This window comes from Dermochelys coriacea, chromosome 9, assembly GCF_009764565.3.
Source record: "Dermochelys coriacea isolate rDerCor1 chromosome 9, rDerCor1.pri.v4, whole genome shotgun sequence".
NCBI classification, from domain to species: domain Eukaryota; kingdom Metazoa; phylum Chordata; order Testudines; family Dermochelyidae; genus Dermochelys; species Dermochelys coriacea.
In genome coordinates, this window is record NC_050076.1 from 56042145 (window position 1) to 56056220 (window position 14076).

General features: G+C 44.7%; 1 protein-coding gene across 3 annotated transcripts in view; it reads right to left on the reverse strand.

Moving 5' to 3' along the window:
- The window catches only part of ING5 (inhibitor of growth family member 5), a 45736-nt gene that overhangs the window by 17350 nt on the left and 14310 nt on the right, over window positions 1–14076 (reverse strand). For 2 of the 3 annotated variants that reach the window (XM_038417207.2, XM_043492427.1), the window contains exons 2-3: window positions 3008–3079; window positions 1840–2006 (exon numbers count right to left, since the gene is read on the reverse strand). In XM_038417207.2, the coding sequence (XP_038273135.1) occupies window positions 1840–2006; window positions 3008–3079 (239 nt within the window). Of the gene's footprint in view, window positions 1–1839; window positions 2007–3007; window positions 3080–11655; window positions 11762–14076 lie in introns of all 3 variants that reach the window. The other variant, XM_043492426.1, reaches the window with a different exon arrangement.

The following is a 14076-nucleotide window of genomic DNA, read 5'->3' on the forward strand; positions in this document are numbered from 1 at the left end:
CTTCATTAAAACTATCTTTAGATAAGTTTTTTCCTCAAAAAGCATTTTATCAAAGAAATCCGATTTAAATTAAAAAAATAATCAAATTTTTAAAAATATCTGATTTTTTAAAAAAAATTAATTGATTTTTATCCACCCTGTTCCAGTTAAAAAGAGCTTGTCTAAACAGAGAAGTTGCACCAAACAGACATCCCAACTGACTCACATAGCAGCCAGGAGTCTCTGGGATGGAAAAAAGGGAACAAGGTCTAAGGATATCTTTCACATCTTTGTCTACTAGATCTCTGGTAAAAATTCCAAGTCCTTTTTGTAAACTCATGCATAGGTGTGAGGGTGGGCATGAGAGAAGGAAGGAAAAATTAGAAAAGAGAAGTATGGCGTATTCACAGAGAGATCTGGATGGGGGAGAAGGGGGAGAAAAAAGGAAAGAAGGTAGAGGTCCCAATGCGGGGGTAGGGGGTGTGGAAGGAAGAAAGAAATAAGGGAGCCTAGAGTGAGAGATGAGGAAGCAAACTCTAAAGACAACTCAGACAAAGTAGCAGTGGAGAAAAGCAAGACAAGGAAAGAAGATCTAACATCTCTTGCTTTTATGAGTAGGGCTGGTTGAGCAAGCCAATAAGTATATTTTCAACAAATTTCACTAGTTATTAGTTGAATAATTTATTTAACAATATTTTTATTTCACTATCTAACCAGCTCTAGAACTATCAAATACTATTTGGCAGATTAGCAATTTGATGAACATTAGCAAAATTCTTGAATAATACAGTCAAATATATTTTTCTGCTAATTGACCAGCTTAGTCCTGTTATTTAAAAAAAATGTACTAAATAAAAAACCACCTGGCAGTTTTACAACTGCAGGAGTGTAGTTTGAATGGCGTAGCTTTGGGAGGTAGGGGAGTGGTGATACATTTTTTTTTGTTACTCTAACTGGTATGCTTAGTCTTTGGGCTACAAGGTCATCTTTTCAAGCCCTGCACCCCACTCATCACTCTTTCTGTGGGACTACAATAGAAGGCACTGCAACCACAGGCAGACATGTCCAACTGCTTCTATTCACTGCCCAACTTATTCTGCATTCTCTCTTGTGGCAAGTCAAAGTGTGCCAAGTGTAAGTCACAAAGGCAGTCCTCATTCTATGTGAATCATGTCTGCGGAAAAATAAGCAGGGAAAGGAGCACCACTCCAAAGTCAATAAAATAAATAAATAAAGTGGTGAGTGCCACCAGGGTCCCTTACAAGAAAACAGAGCTAGTAAGAAGCTCTTCTCTCAAGGACCAGAATATTTCACCCCTGGGTCCATAGAGAAAAGGCAAATAGTTTAGTGTTCAGGCTGTAATAAGGAGGAAGGGACTTTGGCATGAAATTAACATCTTTTAGTCATCTAGATACTAAAGTAATGACAGACACTTTCCCTTAATCCTTCATATTCCCTGGACTTTACCAACATCACCTTTGATGTCAACTCAACAATTGCAATGGGAAACAGCAAAGAATGGGAGCAATTTCAAGTCGCTGGTGCTATATTACACTGCAGATGGGTAGTACAAATCACAGCAGTGACTAACAAACCATACAGCTGTGGGGTACTTACAATGGAAGTTTGTTTGACAAACAACCTAACAGAACGAATGGAAAACCGGAGTTTTCTTGGTAAGACAATGGTAAAACAGAAAAGAATATGTCTTAAGGGAACTGCTGCTCTCTGTCAATAACAAAGTTAACCCAAATATAGATACTTCAGCAAAAAACCCAAAAGCTCCTTCTTAGTTTGTGATTACACTTGCAAGAATCTCACTGATCACACAATCACAGCACATGTGCTCTTAATTCTCACCATCTCATAGGTCTGCATGGCTAGCTGCACTTTGTCATCACTGTACTCCTTACATTTACAATAAGCGTTCTGAATCTTCTGGAGGTATTCCACACGCTGCTCTGGCAGCAAGTGCTTCACTGTTGAAATGTACTCTGCTGCAAGGCTGTCAATTTCTGCTTTCTTATCTGAAAAGAAAACAGACAGTACAATTACATGAGAATTAATTTCATGAATGAAATACTTTCTAGCTAGTGATGGTACTTACCTTATGATCCCAATAACCATAGTGCCTGCACCCCTTCAAAAACTAATGCATCTTTTTTAGGAAATCACAAAAAGGATTCACCCTACTCAGATTTGATACTGCACTCAGCAGTTTTCACCAGTGCCATTCCACTGACCTCAGTAGAGCTACTCTTGATTTACACTGGTGTGAGATCAGAACTGAACTCACTGACTCCAGTTCATGGGTTTCAACATTTCTTCAGCTTCATTCTGAGTGTGAGAATTTTTTTACTTCTGTGCTACCATCTCCCTTTCCTTCCAGTGCCATTTTAACAGAAGGGAAACCCATTTGGCAATAACAGCCACATACTGTTTGAAAGCTCAGATCCAAAAATTAAACATGAATCTCTCACAAGATATGCAACATTCTACTACTTTGCCATCAGGTTACACATACTTTCCCTCCTCTGTCATGATGATATCCATGCAATGTTCACATCAGGGTGTATTTATATTATTTAGAGGGTATATTTATATATGGACAGACACTAGAAGAAGCTACTTATGTGTGACCTCCAAAAGTATAAATGCTGCCACCTGAATCTTTCACAAAATAAAATGTTGTAGAATAAAGATTAAGAAAGACTCTCCACCTGTATGTAGTGAAGCATTGCTTCTGGAACAATTTGATATTAAACATGGCTATAACTGGTTAAAAAAAATCAAAGTCCATTGGTTTGATTTATTGACTAGAGCTTGGAAAGAAGGAAAGTATAAGTTCTCACATTTACTATGTGAGTACATTAGCACTTGTACCTTTACAGCATGGGTAAATCTTGTCTTCAAAGCCAGAGCTTTGCTATTCCATACTTCATAGTCATGCCAAGCCCCAGTGGGATTGTTATGACCCTTCAGACGAAGGATCTCTATTCTGACTGCTTACTGGAATACCTTAGCATACCTTCTGTTCTCTGATCCAGTTCACGCATCAACTGGAAGTTCCTTCGCAAATCACAGGGCAGGTTTTCAATACCTGAAACAAAAAGGCACAGAGATTGCAGTCCCTCCTCCCCTGCATCAAAGTCATCTCTGATACAGAACATTGATCAAATGCCTACCATGTATAACAAAAAAAGAGTTACATCCACCATCTAGTGATATACAGTTAAGAAGATAACTAGCCACAATTTGACAATCACCATACATGTTCACTGAAACACAGAAGTTTCTATGGAACTTGCTGTGCTCTCAAGAATCTAAGATTTTGGTTAAAATAAATATAAATAAAATGAAGATTCTAACCCTTCCTACTACAAAGAAAGCTTTGACAATGTGAAGGCCCTGATCCTGCAGTGACTAACACATGCATAACTTTACACACCATGAATAGTCCCACTGAAATCAACAGAGCTACTTATAGTGCACAAAATTAAGCATGTGAGTAAATCTCTGAAGGATTGGGGCCAGTGGTTATAATCAGTAACATGTCTATTTCATTTCAGTCTTTTTGGTATAAGATTACATAGACACAAGAAAACTGGGCACTCCCTCATGCATCAAGGATAGTAATGCCTTGATTCAGGTTGCCTCAATTTTTGGCTGGCCAACTTGTGAAAATTTAGGCCAAATTTTAAGAGATGGTGAGCATCCAAAGCTCCCATTGACTTAACTGGAAAAAATGAGGGGTGTTCAGCACTTCTGAAAGTCAAGTCCAAGGTGGGTACTTAAAGATAGAGATAAACAAAATCATAGGCTACTTTTGAAAATGTTCAAATGGATTACACTTCTACTACTAGTAAATCCTAAACTTCAACTGGATAAGTGGAACTGCAATCTGAAATTGCCATCTGGGTTGGGAAACATAACTCTTGCTCAATCTTGAGACCCTAAGACTTTGAAGCAGCCAAGAATTTGACTATACTTTTGTCTGTCCAGGGAAAGGTGGCGAGAAGATGAGCTCCATTTGTGTCGTTACACTCCATATTCTTCATAGAAACATTGTCATGGTATGAATATGGCATAACTAAAATATGTTTTATGCAAGTTGGGTCATGTGAGGTATCATTGGAAAGGTTATGATTTACCGAATGTGTTTATCCAAATAGTATGCATGTATCATTTCTTTATCTAAAGTTAGGAATATTGTCTATGTAACAATTACAACTATGTGGGTATGCGCTTGGGAAACACCCACCAGACAGTAAGCAATCAGCCTTAATGGGCCATTAGGAAAAGACAATGAGTCTTCGAAGATGTGGATCTCCTAACTTTGGGGGAGTTCCTTCCTGTGGACATTGCAAATAAACCTGGTTTCATAGTTGCTTTGACACTACAAGATCAGGTGATATTGTCACTTGGTACAAAGTACCACCTTGACACTGCTGGTACTTTTCCACTGGAGACAAAGGTTTCCAGCCTTTTGTAAATTCTATTTAAGGCAGAGGAGTAAGGCAAACAGGACTATTCTCCAATGCCTTCCTGCCCAAGAAGAAAGACTGCTAAAAGTACCTGAACAGACAAAGGAGAGGAGCTGAGGGAAAGGGAAGGGCTGAGTCCAGATTAAGACTATGTCTACACTGGCAATTAAACAACAAAACTTTTGTCTTTCAGAGGTGTTAAACCCTCCCCCCGAAAGACTAAAGTTTTGCCCCGACAAGTGCCAGTGTGAACAACACGTTGTCAGCAGGAGCGCTCTCCTGCCGACAACGCAAACGCCGCTCATTGGGGGTGTACATTCTGTCAGGAGAGCAGACAAACAGCAGCTACACTGCACGACTTTTAGTGTCACGGTTATAGCGACACAGCTATGTCGCTAAAAGCTGTGTAGTGTAGACATAGCCGAAGATAGGAGTCTAGTCTGTAAAAAGAAATAACTGGAACTCTAAGCTACAGAAACTCTGCAACTTGCCTAAAACAATATTTAGAGTGAGAAATTACATTTTGTTATCTTTGTCTTGAGTGTATTAAACTTAAATTGCATGTTTTGTTTTATTTGCTCAGTAATCTGCTTTGTTCTATTTGCTATTCCTTATAATCACTTAAAATTTACCTTTTGTAGTTAATAAACTTATTTCTTGTTTATAACATAACCCAGTTTGTGCAATTCATATCAGGCGGACGGGGTGAAGCTGTGCCTATCTCTTTCCACACTGAGGTAGAGGGCAATTTTTATCAGCTTGCGCTGTGCAGATTTTTCTATACAGCGCAAGACAATATTATTTTGGGTTTACTCCCCAAAGGGAGTATGTACGAGTCCTGGGTGAATCCCTAAGCTGATTCCTCTCACACAGAGCTCAGTGCCTCTGTGTCCACACCTGTGTGTGTGTGTGCCAGAGAAGGCTTGAGGGCCTGGCACAGCTAGGACAGGATGAAGAAATCCAGGCTGATGGAACAGGCGGAACCAATGGGACCCCAGCACATCAGGTGGCATCATGGATGGGGTGGGGGCTAACCCGTCACACCACTCATTTGCAAACTTTTCCAAACGGGAGGGATTCTGCTACATGATATGCAGCTAACCTCATGAATAGTATGTGGGGCATGACACACCTACATTATTATTTAATACACTAGATACATACAGTGTTAATTTCAGGCCACAAGATTGCATTGTGCATCTGCAATTCCACCATGCTGATATATAATCTCAAATAAGGGATCTCTAGTTCCCTGCTGCGTAGTCTACAATGATCAGATCCAAAGGCCACTGACTAGACTTTGACCCCACATGCACAATTTATTAATAATACTGATAGGCACCAGTTAACCAGTGACTCATGTTGATAAGAAAAAAGGAAACTTTTTGCTTTTCTATTAAAATATTTAAAGTGACAAAGAAAATTAAATGCAAAAAACTAACTTATTGCATTGCAATCGTTGCACAGAGAATTCTCAGAAGGAATAGTGAGCACAAAGATGGTGCTCCTACGCTGCATTTCATATAATGCCATTTGCGATTATGTGATCAGAATGTCACAGACAATGATGACCATAGGGCGTGGGATTTAAGTGAGGAATACTATGTAAGTCTATAATTAGAGGTGGCATTGTAATTCACGTTTGTGGCGGCAGACTCATGGCTGCACGCGCAGCACCATCTTCCTATTCCCTGACTTTCCTAATGCTCTGCACAGTCTCTGGGACCAGGAAATTTCCATTCTTCTTTGAGATGTGTGTCCCTATGGGTGCTCCACTATAGGTGTATGTGTGCCCCCGCAGGCACCTCTAATCGGAGATTTTTGGTAGCAGTGTCCCGTTAAGCCCGTGCATGTGCCCTCCCTCCTTCGTGGTCTGCCTCAAGGCTATTTAACACTATTTGGACAAACCCGCCTCACTTCCTTCTCTACCGCCTTTGGCCTCAGACGCAATGAGCAGTTTTCCCTTCCTTATCTGTGTCATTAGCAGCGCCAGCTCCAGACACCAGTGAAGGAAGCAGGTGCCTGGGGTGGCCACTAGAAAGGGGAGGCACTCCGTCCATCATCGGGGCGGCATGTCCGGGTCTTCGGTGGCAATTTGGGGGTGGGAGCTGAAGTTAAAACTCCTCCCTATGGAAAAAACACTTCAGTCTGCAGGTAGGTGGGTGCTGACCCCGGATAATCCCCAGAGCCTTCACTTCAAAAGGGATCCGGTTGTGAAGAGAAGAGAGAGAGAGAGAGAGAAAAAAAAGCCACCAGCAGACTTCCCCTGGAAAAGCTCATAAAAAGAGCTCCTCTGAGCAACTGGCCAGCCAAAGGGGTTCCCCGGTGCGGCCATCTCAGCACCGATCCAAACACATGGGTTCTGAGTAGCTGGCCAGCCAGCGGGGCTCCCCAGAGCAGCCACCTCAGTAGGACGACACCAGCAGCTCTGAAGCACGCTGTAAGCTCTGCTGCTGCACCGTAGCTCTGAAGCAGGCACCCGAGAAGGGGTCTCCTGCTGGAAGCTCTGCCCTACTGTGAGCTCTGCTGCGGGCAGCACCCCCACGACTGAGGGGCTTCCACACTTAGACTCTCATGCCACTATACCAACCCCTAAAGAGAGGGAACGATTACCATACCATCTCTAAAAGAGCGGCACAGAGAAATCCTTTGGTACCAGGTGCAACAGAACTCCCATCTAGGAAGTGTTCTGCATCTTCCCAACCATCGATACTGACAACATACTACATACACTTCTCTGTGGTACCATGTGAGCCTATGGTAACACATGTGCTCTGGTACTCTGGAAACCTGTGGTCTCAGTACCCAGGGAGAAACAATTACTGTACCATATCTAAAATAGTGGCACCAACAAACTTTCTGTACTGGGCACCAATGTCCCTCTAATTTTTAACAGGCCGTGTGCGCAAAAAATTTCTTCTGTGCTGCCGCCGAAGCAAAAAAAAAAAAAAAAGCCGCTGCCAAAGCCGGAGTGTGCACGGTGTTTTGCCATACGTGTGGGGTTTAAGATCTGTGTGCGCGCAGAGACATGCACAGCTTAGAAGGAACAATGCTGGGCACAACAAAACTCTCATTTAGGGAGTGCTCTGCCCAACTATCGGTACTGACAATGTACCATGGACACTCCTCTGTGGTACCAAATGAACCCATGGTACTGCATGAGCTCTGGTACCCTGGAGACCTGATGATTGGGGAAGAACCGCAATCCCCATTACTTGGTACCAGGCAGGGCCGACTCTAGACACCAGTAAAACAAGCAAGTGCTTGAGGTGGCACATTTCTTGGGGTGGCATTCTGGCGCCAGCCCAGCTCGCCTCTGCTCCACCTCCGCCTGCTCCCCTGAGTGCTCTGCCACCGCTCCGCTTCTCCCCGCTCCCTCCCAGACTTGCCGTGTGAAACACGTTTCGTGCGCAGCAAGCCTGGGACGGAGGGAAGAGAAGCCGAGCGGCGGAGTGCTCGGGGGAGGCGGCGGTGGTGGAGAGGAGGTGAGCTGGGGCAGGAGCGGTTCCTCTACCCCCCATTACTTCCTGTGCTTCCCCCCACCCTCACTCACCTCCGCTCTGCCTGTTCCCCTGAATGCGCTGCCTCTCCCTTCCCTGAGAGGGAGGGGGGAGAAGCGGAGCGGCGGCGTGTTCAGAGGAGCTGGAGGAATGGAGGTGAGCTAGGGCAGGGGGTTGAGGGGGGAGCTGCAGGAAGCAGTGTGGGGGGAAATGTGGCACGCCCGGGGGAGGAGGCAGGGCCGGGGATTTGGGGAAGGGGTGGAGTTGGGGGTGGAGCCAGGGGCGGGGAGGGGCACGGAAAGAAAGTGGGGGCGGCCAAAAATATTTTTGCTTGGGACTGCAAAAATCCTAGAGCCGGCCCTGGTACCAGGACCCCGGTATCGAGCACATCCCAGCACCCAGAATCACTCTTGGCACGGGCTGTATACTGCCAATACCCCAGTCAGCGCTACCCTTACCCACTGAAGAATCTGATACTGGCCAGAAGGAGATCATTTCCCTGGCCTCTCATCATGGCCCACCGTCACACTACAAGAGTCCTCCCCAATTCCATCAAGCCAACCTACAATCGTGGTACGGGCCCCCTGAGGTAAGCCCACCGCCCATGCCCGCCTTCCTCCCTCGCCCCTCACAAGGCCATACTGTAATTGTTGGGTGACGTACACACACATGTCAAAACCATCTCCAGTGTCTCTCAGGGAGAGTCCACCAGATGGTTTGCTACAGCCTGAATGTCCAGAACACCTGAGTCAGGGCGGGAAGAAGCTTTTTCAGAACAGGAAAAATAACCTGAAAAGGAAGCTACCCCTCCAGCACACTTCTCCTCATCGCCCGCAGGTGAGGCTGTGCTGCCCAGCCCTCATCACTAGGTGAAGATTTTAAGAAATTTCTGGATCTTACCAAGAGGGTGCAGATTCCCCTATAGGAGGTGGCAGATACACATCACAAGTTGGTGGAAATTCTGCACACCACTTTCTCATCTAGAATTATCCTCCCAATTAATGAGGCGATGCTAGATCCTACCAAAGTCATCTGGCAGACACCAGCCTCCATCGCACCATCCAGCAACAGAGTGTAAACAAACAAACAAAAACAGACAAACAAACAAAACAAAACAAACCCCTATATCTCTATGCAAAGAGGCAGACTTTGTTTTAAACATCCACAACCCAACTCCATCATAGCAGATAAGGTTAATGCACGAAGCAAGCAACATGATGCCAAGTCAACTCCATATGATCAGGCTTGGCAAGATGGCGGATTCGTCGACAACATTACTGTTGAGAGTCATAAATTACCAAACTGTCATGGCCAAAACAATTTTATTAATTATGGGAAACCCAATGTGTTTCTGGAACATTACGGGAAACACAAAAGGAACAGATTCAGACCATTCTTAGAGATGGTCAGTTAATAGCCAGACTGGTCCGAGAGACAGCACTGGATGTAGCTGTTACAGTTGCCCGCCCAGTCTCTATGACAGTGGTACTGAGGTGGGTTGTGGTGTTGTTGGTTTTTTTGGGCTACAGCTCTCTAGATTGCCCAAAGAGCTACAAACCTCCAGTTTGAAGGGCCAAATTCTTTGTGGAGAAGACAGATTTTCTCTCCATATCCCAAGGATTCTCAGAGCACGTTACACTCCTTAGGAATCTACACTGTGGGACAGAAGAGAAGATATACCTCTCAACCACACTACAAGTCACAATCTTCTCAATACCCACCATCTCAGTGCTGTTATGAGCCACAGTGTAAGAGGACCAGAGCTCAAAAGTGGGAACAGGCTGCATCCCATCACATGACCTCTCAAACGGCCTCTTATAAGCACTTTTGATGAGCTGGTCGAGGGCTTGAACGATACCTTACAGCATCAGCTGCCATCTATACACCTGTCAAGCCACTCAGAAGTCACCTTGCCCTACTTCACAGCAGTTATTACCAGCTCTAAAGCAAGGAGATTGATTTCTAGCCCTGAACCTACAGGGTGCCTACTTCCATATCTCAAGACAACCATCATACAGGAGATTTCCTACTGCTTATGTTTGGGACAGGATCATTTTCAGTACAGACTGCTCCACAAAGGGTATTCTCCAAGGTTCTCTTCATTGTAGCAGCATACTAACCCCGGTACAGTGACTAGACTTTATCTGGACCAACCCTGATGCAGTACAAGCGAGAGCATTCCTCTCGCTACCCACATTCACCACCCTGGGACACATGTCTCCTTAATATGCTGGAGAGATCACCTACACAACCTCAAGGTTCAGGACAAATGGCCTTCCACAGAAATGATCTTCCATATCACTCTTTTGGGGGCTAAGGGCTGTCAGGAGTGCCTGTGCACACTTTCTGCCTTTCATCAAAAACAACACACAGAGGTCATGAAGGACTTAACGTGACCTGTATGTTTTGTATAAACCACCAAGGAGCTGCCAGCTCTCCCTCCCTCTACAAGACAGCACTCAAACTTTGGAATTGATGCACCCATCACAATGTGCTCATCTCAGCCGTCTATCTACCAGGAATACAGAAAGTCACAGCTGACAGTCTCAGTTGCAATTTTCTCACGACAATTAGTGTGTACTGAATTCACAGTGCTTCAAGATGTATCTGCCCTTTGGGGAACCCTAACTATGGATCTTTTCGTTACTTAACAGAACAAGAAAGGTCCTTGTTACTGCTCCAGGGTCACGCTGGTGAAACATTCACTGGCAGTTGCCCTCATCTTCCCACGGGAAAGGGCCCACTTGTATGTCTTTTCCCAGTTTCCTACTCTATCCAAGATTCTGTTGAAAATTCAACGAGACAAAGTGAGTGTTATTCTGATTGCCCCTCTTGACCATGACAACTAATCAGGAGAAAGACCTTGGAGACATCGTGGATAGTTCTCCGAAGACGTCCATGCAGTGTGCAGCAGCAGTCAAAAAAAGCAAACAGGATGTTAGGAATCATTAAAAAAGGAATAGAGAATAAGACTGAGAATATCTTATTGCCCTCATATAAATCCATAGTATGCCCACATCTTGAATACAGATGTGTACAGATGTGGTCCCCTCATCTCAAAAAAGATATACTGGCATTAGAAAAGATTCAGAAAAGGGCAACTAAAATGATTAGGGGTTTGGAACGGGTCCCATATGAGGAAAGATTAAAGAGGCTAGGACTTTTCAGCTTCCAGGCAAAAAAAGCTAAACACACCCAACTAAAAGCACTGGCTAAGCAAGTACCAGTCATTGACAAACTCGTCAAAAACTTAATCATCTGTGCTCAGCATACGCCGCAACGGCAGTGTGCTCGCCATAAAAAAAAAAAATTAAACAGTTAAAACGTCAATTGGCCATGCATTCGGTCCAGGTGGCAAGCCTCACGGGGGATGATTCGGGTGACCCTTGTAAGGGCTTTAATCTCTCCCTTTGCAAAAATCCCCTGTTGTGGGCAAAACCTTGCTGCGCCCCTAAAGCGGCCCTCATTAAAACCAAAAAAAGGTCCACAAAACAACTCCAAAATAAAAATTGGGTCAAAACTCAGCGTATTTCAGCCAAAATTCAAAGTCCATTAGGCCCAGCGAACATCTCCATGTTGGCTTGTGAGCTCAGCCCCTTTAAAACAAAAAAGGCTGCTACCTGGCTCCTTTCCCTCTAATTTATCATACACGTAAACAATTTGTCCCAGCAAAAAAGTAAGTGGGTGCTTACTCTGAAAACTGCGGTAGCCCACTTCCAGGGAGAGGGGTTGCTTATTATTCAAGCTGTGGCGGACGTCCTTCTCTGCACCCGAGAGAAGCGAAAGTTCCTGTCCAACCTAAATCAGGCCCCAGGGCAAACCGGGTTAAATTACTGTCATAAATATAAAGGGAAGGGTACCCACCCTTCTGTATATAGTGCTATAAAATCCCTCCTGGCCAGAGGCAAAACCCTTTCACCTATAAAGGGTTAAGAAGCTAAGATAACCTCGCTGGCACCTGACCAAAATGACCAATGAGGAGACAAGATACTTTCATAGCTGGAGGGTGTGGGGGGGGGCAGGAGGGGAACAAAGGGTTTGTATGTGTGTGTGATGCTTTTGCCGAGGACAGATCAGGAATGCAGCTCAGAACTTCTGTAAAAAGTTAAAAGAAAAGGAGTACTTGTGGCACCTTAGAGACTAACAAATTTATTAGAGCATAAGCTTTCGTGAGCTACAGCTCACTTCATCGGATGCATTCATCGGAGCTGTAGCTCACGAAAGCTTATGCTCTAATAAATTTGTTAGTCTCTAAGGTGCCACAAGTACTCCTTTTCTTTTTGCGAATACAGACTAACACGGCTGCTACTCTGAAACCTGTAAAAAGTTAGTAAGTAATCTAGCTAGAAATGCGTTAGATTTTCTTTTGTTAAATGGCTGGTAAAATAGGTTCTGCAGGAGGGAATGTATATTCCTGTTTTTGTGTTTTTTTGTAACTTAAGGTTTTGCCTAGAGGGATTCTCTATGTTTAGAATCTGATTACCCTGTAAGGTATTTACCATCCTGATTTTACAGAGGTGATTCTTTTATGTTTTCTTTAATTAAAATTCTTCTTTGAAGAATCTGATTGCTTTTTCATTGTTCTTAAGAGCCAAGGGTTTGGGTCTGTGTTCACCTGTACCAATTGGTGAGGATTTTTATCAAGCTTTCCCCAGGAAAGGGGGTGTCGGGCTTTGGGGGAAGACTTCTCCAAGTGGTCTCTTTCCCTGTTCTTTGTTTAACACGCTTAGTGGTGGCAGCATAGGGTTCAAGGACAAGGCAAAGTTTGTACCTTGAAGAAGTTTTTAATATAAGCTGGCAAGAATAAGCTCAGGGGGTCTTTCATGCACGTAAACCGTGGCTCAGTTACAAAAGCTTACCAAGAAAATAAATAATTAATAAAAATAAATTAAAACTATGGGCCAAGAACAAACCCGCAAATTAAAAGGTGTTAAAGGGTAAAATCATGCATTTTGGAGAGCCAGTCGAAGGGATAAAAGTAGCTGCCCTCCACGTATACCAACCGGGTACCAGGGGAAGGCGAAAAGGGGCCAGCCAAGGGCCAGTTTTCGCCGGTAACTAAAAGGGATGTAAAGAGAACAAAAATAAAGGTTCGTAAGCAAATTTGGTGCTCTCTCTGGGTTCTGGCGGAGGATATAAGATGATAAAATAAAATCCCACCATCCTATTGGTGGAAAGGCTAGTGGCCCTCTCGGCCAGGTGGGAAAAATGGGCTGCCAGCATCCACAAAACCCAGGCTCACACAGTGGGCTATCAGCTATCCCTGCCCTGACCCATGGCAGTAGCCATCCCTTCCGCCCCTCCGGTGAAGGATTGCTGCCAACTCCGCAATCAGCTCCCATAAACTGGGGACCCCGGGGAGGGCTCCGACTAGGGCAACCCCATTGTCGGCCGGGGTAACCTGGAACTCTAACTGACGCCCCAAAATTGCCATTGTAGTTGCTGAGCGCCCCTGTATGGCCCTACTAGACACCGTGGTGGTTATAAATGTGTTAAATTTCAGCTGTTGAGGGCAACCCGGGGCCCCTCACTCAGGTCTCTGCCTTCAATTTGGGACCACAACAGCAACAAACAAGTCCCAGTAACCTTTGTAGGGACCGTTTTACATGCCTCATTTACTATTGACTCTTCATCTATGGAGACGATAATTTTGGGAATGCCATAAATGCTGAAACAGGGGGTGTGGTTTAATCCTTACAACCAAGGGGGCACACTGTGGCAGGAGTGGCGTATGCCTCTGCCTGAGGACAAGGGGGGAAGGTTTGCCATCGCTGCAGTGGCGGCGCTGACCGCAAAAGGGGAAGCATTTTAAAAACAGGCAGTACCAGGGGTGTGGCAAACATATCCCTCTAAATGTGGGAGGCATAAGACAGCACTGCTGGAGGTGGTGGGGTCCCCCGTTCCCCTGCAACGACAATATCCTTACTCCAAAGCCATGGAGGAGGGCATAGCGGGGGTAACTGCCAACTTAAAAAAACAGAAAGTGCTCCAAACTATCCATAGCCCCTTTAACAGCCCAGTCTTCCCGTTGCTGAAAGCAGGGGTCAGGCCTGGCGCCTCACCATAAATTACCAAAAAATAAACCAAGGCACCCCTATAATGGCCCTGGTGGT